This window comes from Coffea eugenioides, unplaced genomic scaffold, assembly GCF_003713205.1.
Source record: "Coffea eugenioides isolate CCC68of unplaced genomic scaffold, Ceug_1.0 ScVebR1_838;HRSCAF=1584, whole genome shotgun sequence".
NCBI lineage: Eukaryota > Viridiplantae > Streptophyta > Magnoliopsida > Gentianales > Rubiaceae > Coffea > Coffea eugenioides.
The window spans coordinates 1-12365 of record NW_020864712.1 but is presented as its reverse complement, the minus strand read 5'-3'; the positions used below and the strand labels follow the sequence as shown (position 1 = coordinate 12365).

General features: G+C 35.0%; 3 protein-coding genes across 3 annotated transcripts; all 3 read right to left on the bottom strand.

Annotated features, from left to right (window-relative positions):
• Positions 1–10: 10 nt before the first annotated feature.
• On the bottom strand, positions 11–550 carry LOC113759010 (probable LRR receptor-like serine/threonine-protein kinase At3g47570; the record flags this gene model as incomplete). The annotated part of the gene is made up of 1 exon (XM_027301648.1): positions 11–550. A coding segment is annotated over exon 1 (540 nt), but the record flags the coding sequence as incomplete, so codon positions are not given.
• An 81-nt stretch (positions 551–631) lies between these two features.
• Positions 632–1778, bottom strand: LOC113759009 (LRR receptor-like serine/threonine-protein kinase FLS2). Its single transcript, XM_027301647.1, has 2 exons — positions 1286–1778; positions 632–984 (listed from the first exon to the last, which is right to left on the bottom strand). The coding sequence occupies exons 1-2, from the start codon at positions 1776–1778 to the stop codon at positions 632–634; spliced, it is 846 nt and encodes a 281-aa protein (XP_027157448.1).
• A 3012-nt stretch (positions 1779–4790) lies between these two features.
• On the bottom strand, positions 4791–6983 carry LOC113759008 (probable LRR receptor-like serine/threonine-protein kinase At3g47570). The gene is made up of 3 exons (XM_027301646.1): positions 6859–6983; positions 5340–5733; positions 4791–5147 (listed from the first exon to the last, which is right to left on the bottom strand). Exons 1-3 carry the CDS (start codon positions 6981–6983, stop codon positions 4791–4793), a joined length of 876 nt encoding a protein of 291 aa, XP_027157447.1.
• Between the last annotated feature and the right edge of the window lie 5382 nt (positions 6984–12365).

The following is a 12365-nucleotide window of genomic DNA, read 5'->3' as shown; positions in this document are numbered from 1 at the left end:
CATGAGCAACCATTTCTGCATCTAGCAGGACATTACTAGGCTTCAAATCGCAATGAATCACTGGTATCAAGTAGCCATTATGAAAATAATCAATTGCACGCGCCACATCTATCATTCTGTTTAATCTCTGCATTATATCCAAGAAATAGTTGTGGGAATACAACCACTTTTCAAGACTACCATCAGGCATGAATTCAAGAACTAGAGCTTTGAAATCATTATTATAGCAACTGCCAAGTACTTTTGGGAGATTTCGATGGCGAACGTTGCGAAACACTTCACATTCTCTTTCGAAACTCCCTAGTGAAATTTTCACTTGTAAATTGAGCATTTTAACCGCCACTAGCATCCCATCTTTTAAAATCCCTTTGTAGACAGATCCACAACTCCCTGTGCCAAGCAAATTGCTTTCCTCATAACCATGAGTTGCTTGTAAAAGCTCATAATATGAAATCCTTTGCACAGTTCTGATCTCCAATATCCCTTCAGTCCTGCCTACCTCAGTTTTGTTTCGATACATTAGAAATACTATTGTTAAGGTTATAGCCATTAATGCTGCTCCAATACCAGAGGTAATGAATATTACATGAGATGTTTTCTTCCTGGTTGACTTGTGATCTATGGAAGTGCTTCAAGGAGGAACAAGAAATCTTGTACTACCACATAGCCCTCCATTAGACATGAATGATTGACTCGTGAAGTTTTTGAAAGGGCCATCAGATGGAATTTCACCCCATAAATTGTTTAAAGAAAGATTGACGTAACTGAGAAATTGAAGTGCCACCAAGGACTTTGGGATTAGACCTGAAAGATTATTATTGGATAAGTCCAAGAACACCAAATTTGACAAGTCACCCATCGAGTCTGGAATAGATCCTTGTAGCTTATTTTCTGCCAAAGAAAGTGTCAATAGCATTTGCAGACCTCCAGTTGAGCTCGGAATGTTTAAATTGCATAGGGCACCAACCGCTTTTGGAATTGAACCTGTGAAAATACAATGAACTTGTGACAAAAATTTGCAAGAACTCGGGTCATTAATAATTAATTGAAAAGCACGTATCATTCATCCATCGACTTACTCATTTCTATAACAGAGTTGATGACTAAAGTTATACCTACCTCTAAAATTGTGGTCACCAAGATATAATAATTCTAGTGTCGTCAAGTTCCAAATTTCTTTTGGAATGAGCCCACCAAAGTTGTTGTAGGACAAGAAGTATTTCAAGTCGTGAACACCGAGATAAGCTAGATGGTATTTGGCCACTTAACTTATTCGAAGACAAACTAAGCTTTTTCAGTTTTGTAAGATTGAGACATACATCAGTAGGCAGATTTCCAAACGGGCTATGTCCAAGCGCTATAGTTTCTGGCGTTGATATGTTGAAGACTGAAGATGGTATGGAGTCATTAAGTTGGTTGGTTTCAATGTCTACATACTTCAGGCTATGAAGATTTCCAATCTCCTCTGGAATGATTCCTTGAATGGAGTTGGATGATAGAATCAAGTTTTCAAGCTTTAAAAGGTTGAAGAGAGAATGAGGGATCAAACGTGTAAAATTATTCTTTTTCAGATTCAAGTATTTGAGGCAGGTTAAGAAGCTAAACCAGGAAGGAATTTGTCCAGTGAAGTTATTGAAACTTAAATTGATCACCCGAAGTCTGTGCAAATAAACAATCTCCTGAGGCAGACTTCCCTGGAATTTGTTGCCACTCAAATCCAGAGTAACCAGAAATGAAAGGTTTCCAAGTAGTCGAGGAATGGTGCCTGTAAGACCCATGTTTGAAATATTTAAGGCAGTCACCCTGTGATGGCGAGAACTGCACGTAACTCCATTCCAGATGCATGTAGATGCAGTAGTAGTTCAATTGGTTTTCAGAAGATTGCGAGGGTCTGCAGTGAGATGGGATTTTAAGGCGAGAAGAGCAGATTGATCAGTGGTGATGTCGTTTGCTGCAATGATTGAGCAAGTTGTCAAACAAAGTATCAACAAATGATGAATCAAAAGGCATGTTTTGTGAGTTTTCTTCATGATCAAATTGTAATTTCAGACCAGAAGGCTATACTTTCTTGGATGAGAGCAGAGGTCAACTTAATATGATTGGCCTGGAGACAAAGGAGCAAATTTTTTTCGGATCCTTGACCAATTATATCTGATTTGTTGTAATTTAATTTCTGTAAACTAAGTCAATATTGTTGGGTACTAGTTAAATATTTAATGCCTGGTTTTTTAGTCCAAGTCATTACTGCAATTTATTTGAACAGATTCGACAATTATGCCCTGATACTTTAGCCAGGTTTTGCTATAGTCAATCATGTTTGAAATTTAATATATGCGCAACCTTATGATTTCAAAGCTTAGGTACTCTCACACCAATTATACCGTCCTTATATCTCTAAGAGCACCTCCATCTATATAGTTAGCGAAAACTGACCTTTTTTTTTGCCAAAAAAAAGAAAAAGAAGTTAAGGAAAATTGAAATTTTAATCCTCAATGTTTAGTGTGTGAACCAAATTGAACTCTGATCCTTGGTCATAGGAAATGTAGTCCCTAACATATTCAATTTTGGCCAAACTTATTCCCCAATGTTTTAATTTGAACAAATATAGTCCCTAAAATATTTAATTTGGCAAAATTTGTCCCCGGTGTTGCATTGAAAAGTTGCAGGACGTCACCAAAAATGTATTTAAAAAACAGCAGAATCCGTTGAATTACAAGAACTAAATGAGATTATATAAAAAGCACAAAGGTTGAAAAAAATTTAGAAACTGTAAAATAAGTGTAATACTAAATTCTGTCCAAATGAAGACAATGCTAGATTTGGCAGATTTACTGAATTCATAAATCATGTGATGTGCTCCGTTTGTTTATTTGTATACTTTCTTATAATCATGGATTAAGTAATATAAAATGTACAATAATCAAGTTTTGGTTGTTAAACTTATTTTGCTTTATTTACAAGGTGTAATAATAAGTCTAGGACCTGAAACAATAATCTAGTTTTAGGGCATTTTCTAAAGTTGTAAAATGTGTTTTTCTCTTCATAAGTGTAAATTTTATTTACAAATACTATGCAAAATAGAAAATAGTGTATTTATTTTATATTTTTATTATTTTTTGTAATTTTTGTTTTTTTCCTATAGTATTTATCATTCTAATACCTTTTTATGTAATTATCATAACTTTTTATGAGATTTTTATGCAACATGACAGACAATTGAATACTTTTGGGCTACATTTCTCTAGGTCAAGACATTCGAGATCAATTCGGCCAAACTATGTATTTTTGTTTTTTGGATGGGGGGCTGTATATGTTTTGGCCCAAATATTGGGGATTAATTTGGTTCACATCCTGAAGAACTAAAATGCATTTTTGCCATTAGTGTTTGAAGTCATAATTAAAACTTGAAAAGAATAAATTAGGATTTACTCATGGTACAATAGAAAATGAAACTTGAGAAATTGCTTAAACTCCCAAATACAAATATCATCATCTAAAGTTATATAGGAACTTATGCAAAGCAGTATAGAATGAAGCCATAGTAGGAGTTTTGGGGTACTATTCCCATTTCCACTCTAAAAGAGAATATGTTGAAATTAACAGAATAACTAATGATAAAAGTAAAATTAACACGGGGGACCAAAAGTTGTAATTCTTGGAATTAGAAAAAGCACCATTTTTTGTCTGGGAAGTCATTATTTTATCCAATAATTGTTATTGTCATTTTCATGGGGCTCCATTAGGTTTAGGTATTTAAAAAAAAGGCAAATAAAATATATTTCCCCAAGGGATCAGATCCTTACCCTACGCCCCTCCAACAGCCCCCCCCCCCCCTACCGCAAAATATTTTAAAATCTTTGTTTTGTACCCCAGGTTTTAACAAAAAAAATTCATAATATCATACTTCTTGTCCCCTCAAAATTTTTTCATGTTTATTAATGAAACTTTTTCGAGAATGAAGCCTAGTAATGAAATGTCTTAAAATGAATTTGGATTAAAGATTCCATTCAAATTTTTTCAAAAACAAAAAAAAAAAAAGATTCCTTTCAAATGAATACGGCCAGAGGAAGAGTATTCCACTGACAAGCTGGAGTGCATTTTATTGATCTTTATATTAACTTTAAACTGATGTAGAAAGTGTCCGAGTGAAGGATCAACATGAAACAAGTTATAGCTGACCTGAAGAAGATTAAACCAGGGAGAGGTTTAATGCTTTCCTGATGATCAACTACTCTAAAGATAATTGATTATAAATAAGGTAACACAGATTGCAAAAAGATTTTGATTTGGGATTCACGAGAATATTTTATTGCATGTAAGGAATTCTTTGGTTAAATACTAGCTAATAAGTCTATAACCCTATAATTAGTCAAAAGACATTAATTTCATATCAATGTTCGCGCTATGGACTTGGTTTGACAGTAGACCATCAATCCCTGAGAGGTCAACCTATTTCTACAATTTTACTTTTTTTTTTTTTTCTAGGGAGCTGGTAGATACATCTATTGCAAGTTTGGACCCAAAAGCTCCCAACTGTTGGGCATGAAAATTAGAACTACTAGACACTAAGTCCATTTTGGCAAATACTTCAAATTTGTCAATTATGATTATAGCCCTTGTGTAACTATTACAGGCGTTGGTTTCAATTGAATTAAAAGTCTAATGTGATACATTATTCGAAGTTAAAGAAAATAACATAATGCTTTACAAGAAATTTTAAGGAAGAAATGATGAATTCTAACAGTTCATAAACAACTGTAGAAGTTCTACCAATGACCGGAGATTATGATTTAGTGCATTCTATCAATTGATAACAGTTTATACTTGATATTGTTCATTTCTCTAAGCACTGTCTCCATATTGCTCCTCTCCCTTGAGGATTCTCTTGAGCAATTTAGAGCTATTTCCATGATAAACGATATGCAATCCAGCTTTTCTGCAAAGTGTTCTTCATCCTCCTGCAACAAGTTGGTATCTATAATCTGATATGGAGCATTAGGCATAGAACTTTGCACCAAGCCCTTCAAGCTCGAATTGCCGTTGAATCTTTCATCATTGGGCTTTGTCCTTGTGAAGACTTCCATCAGCATGATTCCATAACTATAAACATCACATTTTGTCGAATACGAGTCCTTCCAATCCAGATTCTGCAAAAAAAAAAAAAAAAAAAAAAAAGATGTAAAATTTTGAAGGTAAACTAATTAGAGAAAAACAGTACTTAACATATATGTTCAAGAAATCTGCTAACCTGGTGCTACATAACCAAATGTAGCTATTGTTGCAGTGTGTGTAATACCATCTTCCTGACTCAACAACTTTGCAATCCCAAAACCACTTACATGTGCAATCATATCTTGATCAAGCAAGACATTACTAGGTTTCAGATCACAATGAACGACTGGGATTGAATAACCATTATGGAGATAATGCAATGCGCTTGCCAGATCAATCATTATGTTTAATCGTTGTTTCATATCTAGAAAACAGCTGGGCCAATGCAACCATTTCTCAAGACTTCCATTTGGCATTAATTCAAGCACCAAAGCCTTAAAATCATTGTTAGAGCAACCGCTGATGACCTTGGTTAGATTTCGATGGCGAAGGTTCCGTAGTACTTCACATTCTGTGTCTAAACTCTCGAGTGCCCTTTCAAGTTGTACATGGAATACTTTTACAGCAACTTTTCTCCCGTCATTAAGAGTACCACAGTAGACCGATCCAAATCCCCCAGTACTGAGCAAATTGCCTTCATTATAGCAATTGATTACACATTCATATGGATGAAGGGCGCGTTTGATAAAATTAAAATCTGAAATTTAAAGTTTGAATTTTGAATCTATTAAATTAGTGAATTATTAAGTATTGAAATATTAACATTTGAACATATTTGAATTAATTAATAAGTGTACAGTTTATCACTTATTTTTTAGAATAAATTATGTCTAGGCAATTCAAAGCCACTTCCATCATTAAGATGCTGAATTGGGTGTGAACATATTAAAGTTTGAACCAATTAAATTTAAATACTAAATTGGATTATCAAATAGGACCGAAATCTATGTATGTATAATATTAGTTTACTGCAGTTTCACGTTTTTCTATTTAAATGCTGTTTGAGCTTTTTAGTTGTTCTTAGTATCTTGGGTTCAATTCTAATTTTCTCTTTTTTCAATGTGAATTTCATATTGGAAATTGAATAATCTTTTCTTAGTTTTCTAATTATGCTTGTTTTTTTGGATTAATTGATATTGCTTATATAAATATCATGTATTCCACTTTGCTAATCTTTTTATAGGGGAAAAACTAAAATCAGGCCAAAATTGGAGGCTCAGAGGCCCCCCCCCCCCCCCCCCCTCTTTTTTTCCCTTCTGCATAGAGGGTTGGAGGCAGAGCATCAATTTTTGATGCAACCCCAATGGATTGGATAGGAAGTGTACCCTTTCCCCATGCTATTCTTGACCGTGTCAGTTTTTAATTTGCTCTCGTCGTTGTCAAGGGAGAAGTATTTACAAAAATATATAAAAAAAGGAAGAAGGATTAAACACAATTTTCAAACTCCAACTATTTCTTTCGAGTCAAGTGTGGAATTTTTGTCAGCCACCGTAACATGGTTGTTTCTATTTGGTGCGCTAAAAGCAGTAACGTTATGTCAAAGTGTTCTTTGAACGCTTTCCATACAATTGCAAGTATTCTTTCATTTTCCATCACGAATTAAGTCTTAATTCTTGGGAAAATTTCTCTACGCATCCCGGCAAAATGGTGCTAGAAAGCCACTATTTTACTACGGTAGCAATCGGCCAATAGTCTGTGTCGACAACGTTGTCCTGCTGAAGTATTTTGGTGCCGAGTTGAACGCACAATCTCCAGACAAATTTTTCTGCTAATGCTTTCTGTACAAACACATAGTACTCTGAACTTAGTCCTAACACACCCTTAAGGAGAATCCAGACTGTTGGTTCGAGGGAAAGAGAATTGGACGACATTACTTCCTATATATTCCAAGCCAAGCAGAGTACATTAATTCTGTCATTTACTGGCACCATGAAGAAGTTAGAGACATTCTTAGATTTCCACCTAGCTGCCATTTTGAATGAACTTTATTACCAAGTTCATCTAGGCGGATTGGACTGACAAGGTAGTGAAAGATGTAAATAGGACATGCGTCTCCTAAAACTAAAAATTGCACAATTATTTTGATTTGTCTGTTCATCAATTTGTAGAAATCAACATGATGCACAATAGAATTCTAAATTTTGATTTGTCTGTTCATGTGCCAATGCCCTTGTTTTTACGGAATCTACTGCACCAAATATATTATATAATATGTGTATTTCTAAAGAAATAACCAAGACTTAAACAAAAGGATGCAGAATTATCAAGAAACAGGGAAGTAAGGAAAGCGATTTGGCGGGAGCTAACTATCCAGAATTCTGGCAATGGGCGGTCTGAATAGAACTTGGACAACGAAATTTATTTGTCCTTCATTTATCAAATCTTGGTATCGTCCCGCAACACAAGATATTGTAAAGATATTGGGCACTCAGTGCAGCAACTTAAAGCCAAATTGAAGATCATTGAAACTATAGGTAGCAAATCAACCCATTTAATTAAATTTACCCATATCAGCCCATGAATAAATGGGTATGGGTATCTTAAATTTTTGTATATGGGTATAAATGAGTTACCTAATAATACATTTTTAATAAATGTGTATTATTGGATAACCCATCAAACCCAATTAACCTATTTAAAATGCTCTTCCCCCAAGTCTCTTCTCTTCCCCCACCCATCTTTTTTTTTTTTTTTTTTTTGTCAGATTTTTCATTTTGTCATGATGTAACTACTTTTGTTTTCATTCATTATTATTATTTGTTGGTTTATCTTATTATTTTATTTTCTCTTAGTTTGTTAACTTGCTCATTTTTCAGCATTACTAATTTAGGATAAATTTTAGCATATTTTCTTATCTTTCTAAAATGAAATTTTAAATTTATATATGAAAAAAATGTTAGGGGTTCAAAATTTTTGGATTAAGTTTTTATATTAATTTTTATAGTACTTAGTTCAAATTTTTATATTCTTATTATTCAATTATTAAATAATAGGTAATTTTGTGACATAGAGTATAAATGAAAAAAAATTGGTAATTAAGTTTATTGAACATTATAAGTAAATATTTAAAACTAATGACGGGTACAAAAAGTGGTATAAATTGATAATTTAGTTTGCAAAAATGAATTTAAATGAATATACAAAAAATTAAAATAAATGTGTTATAAATGGGTAATTGGGTTACCCAATTCATTTTTTGACTTACCCATTTAATTAAATGGATATAAATTGGTTGACTCACTTATACCCATTACCCATTTTACCCAACCCAAACCCGCCCAAGTCACCCATTTTGACACCTCTAATATTACATACCCATTAACCCAATCCACCACCCGCCCAAGTCAGCCTATTTTGACACCTCTATATACAACATGAGCAGAATATCGCGCGAGTTTGTTTCGATACTATTTGTAATTGTTCTAAGCCCACAAGCTGCCCCAAATAACTTTTGAGTTAAAATCATGAACTCAAAATCATTATTTCAAATTATTAATAATCCGACAGCCCCGAGGTTATACACCATTTCTTTCCTCTTTCATTTTCGGATGTGGGATACTTCACCTATCATTGAGAGGAGTCACAGGACTGATGGTTGATTGAAGGGTTGATGATCAAGACTCGAATTCGGTGAACCTTTAAATGCTTACGAGAATAACTCCATGAAAGAGTAGTGTATAAAATTAGTCGTTTCCAGCCAGTTTATTTGGTGAGGTTGTTAATGCTTTCGTTTTCAACATTAAGAAATTTGAAGGCTGCATTTATATTTTGTAAATGCAGACTTCTGTCATAAAGACTTTTCCACAAGATGATCAGGACTTCCAATCTACGATCAAAAAGCCCGTTTGAATTGCTATTTTCTAGAGTTTTTATAGAAAAAATACTGTAGCGATCTGATGTACTGACAGGTGCCGAACCTGTGTAATAATAAATATCTGCTCAAATAAAATAACAAATTCTGTATATAGCGGTAAGCAGGTCGAATCCACAGGGACTGGGGATAATTTAATTTCTTCTCAAGTTCCAGATATGGGGGGTTTTTGAAATGAGAGTAACTAAATTACTTGGAATAAAATAAAATAAAATAAAATAATTACAACTCAAATAACTAATTATCACAATAAAAATAATAATGGACGAACTCTAGCCAAGAGACAATTTCGGAGATGGTTCACTTAATTCGATCACAGATGCAAGGATTATTCTAGTTACTATATGATAAATTAGTTATAGTTGTCATACACGCGATAAACAACCAACTCTTCCTCAATTTGTCGATAGCCAAGGTACGACCGTTGACTATTTCTCTAATCAGGAAATAACCCTAAGTACGACCATAGAAGTTCAATTCCCTAATTGCATGAATAATTAGAAGAGTCTAATTCTAACCAATCAACACGCTACGAGGGTCTCTTTAAGTTAGCCCGTCTATCCCCCTGACACAAATCCAATCATGCCAGTTGCCACCAGTTTAGAATAATTAAACAATTACGGATTTAACTATCCTGATTGGTTTCAGGTTATTGAATTAATCTAGAATCCGGGCCCTGGATAATCGAATAATAAAACAACCATACGAATATAAAGCAGAAGATAGACAAATACCAGTGAATAATGGAAATAAATAAAAACTAATTCGATCTCACAAATTTAGTAGAACCAAATCTTCCGTTGTTCTTGACTAGACAAATTTAGCCACGCCTCATGAGAAAATCTTCAAGTAATTCCACTGAGGTCCAGGCCATCAAAAGAGCCAAGAAAGAAACGAAAAAACTAAAAACTATCCTAAAGCTTCGATAAGAACTAAAGATAAAAAGTATTCATCCCCTGATCTCCATCCGTGTACTTGTTTTTAAAGCCAAAGAGGACTAATGCCTCTCCTAGTGCGTGGATCCCGCCGAATTGAGAGTCAAAGTCCAAGAAGGAAACTCTGCCGAATTGAGAGAAAACCAAATCACAAGGTGGGTCCTGCCGAATTGCTTCTTGTTTCCCATCTCTGTACGTTACTTCTCCTAAAGGCCAAATGAAGAAAAAGCCTTTTCTCCTCTCGTGGTCCCCACCGAAATTGGGAAGCTAAAAGAAATACAAGAAGAAAGCTCCGTTGATGTTTTAGGACTCTTGGTCCGCGGCTACTAGTCAGCCAGGAGCAAAGACCACGGCAATCCGTCTCCTCTTGTGGGCCAAGTCCATGGGACTTTCTTCTTAAGTCTCCCACTTATGGAGCAAGTCCCTCCTTTTTGGTAATTTTCTGCTTCATTACTGAAATTGATTCCAAATACCCAAATATGAGTAAATATCAGCAATTAACACAATATTTGTCAGGGATAGAAGGGCAAATTAATAATAAAAATACTAACAAATTATACCCTATCAATTCCCCCCACACCTGAATCATGCTTGCCCTCAAGCATAAGAACAGCAATTGAACACCAAACTTTTGACAATGGCTATTGCTCTAACTATCATATTGCCAAGATACCCAGAAAAACATATATCAAGCATCACAGTTAAGATCCAAGAAAAATCACTCCGGTTAGCTTCTCAACCACCAACTTCTCCAATTTAAAGCAAACTAATCTAAGGAAAAGGAATGGTTGCTCACATCTATCAGTAAATGGTCCAACTATTAACCAAAATCTCAACATTAAGTCCATAATTCGGCAAGCTGACTTTTATTACACACTAACACAACCTTCCCTTTTTTTCACTTTTTTTTTTTTGGTAACAAAAGACTTAGTCGCTAGCCATTTGAGCTTTTTGACGCGAACTCCAACATTGGCCAGATGAAGGAGCCCGGTTACTCAGCTTCTATCGCCACGTGACCACGTACTCATAGCAATTACTACTTTTTGACGCGAGAATCAACACTTTTAGGTGAAAATCCCCGGTTACTCAGTAGTAACTACTAGCGGAGTACTGTCAACTCTTATTTATAACCAAATAACACAATATCTAAAAACAACACATGAATAACAGAAGCCAGCCTCAAATTTCCAAACATGAAGAACTAGAATTAATAATTGGACCAATTCACAAGAAAAATGCCAATAATCATTCCCTATACCTAGAAAAGTTAACTAAAAATTAGAAAAGTCAAGTAATTATTGATATTCACCAAAAAGATGTTCCTGAACTCAACCACCTTAACTCAATACCTTTTTATCAATAAACTTGGCAATAGCAGAATTAGAAACAACAATCCAACATCAAACTTGGTATTCAAATAAGAACTGACCACTAGAAAGAAAAAGAAAATAAAATAAATGAAAGATAGGCAAAAACTAACTAAAAATAAAGGACAAGCCCCTAGAAACTACAAACAAAAAAAATACTAGCATCCCAACTGATCTCCCCCCCACACCTAAATGACACATTGCCCTCAATGTGATAATGTAAAAGCAGAAGGAAGGAGAGGGGCAACGGTACTTCCCTGAAGTCATCAAAATAGGGGCGGTTTAGGTGGAAATACGCGGCCAGGTTCTTAGGGATTGGAGCCACCTGGTTGGCGATATGCATTACTCGCTCATCCACTGGGCATCAGCGGCCATCGGTGGGAGAGGCCACTTAGCAAATTCAAAACAATAACAATTTAATAGCCAGTGGTGCCTCCCTCGTAGACAACCCAATCAACAAAATGCACAACCCAGGCACCTTTTCAATGTAGTCCCAACAATACAGCAATTTCAATCAATACTCACTGGTGGCCCCAGTTGGGTCAAATGCAGGAACAATGTAGTCCAAACTCGCAACAAATGCTCTAAAGATTTAGCAATTGAAATCAATAGGTAAAATACTCCCAGCAAGTCAATTAGACGCCACCAACAGCAATAAGCAATGGAAGTGGCACAGTAGCCTTCCAATTCAATCAAACAAATGAAGAAAATACCCAACCAAAGGCACTTCAAGGGACGCAAGACAGAAATCAACAAAGTAGAACTCAAGTGATACCAAAAATAACCTCGACAAAGCAGTGAATTCAACCAATTTGAATACGTAGAATACGGTCAGAAATGCCTCCCAAAGATCAACAGAGAGCGACAAAACTTGTCCACCCAAAATCTGTCCAAATGGCTCCAATTGGATAAGAAATTACACAACTCAACCAACCGAAATTAGCAAATGAGCCAAGAAACCGTCAAAACCAGCAATAGTAGTTCAAGTTTTGGACTACAACTAAATCAAAATGTTTGGCAGTTTTCGATCAAGTAGCCCACCAACTAGAACCAAGTGGCAACAAATGTAGTTATAATACC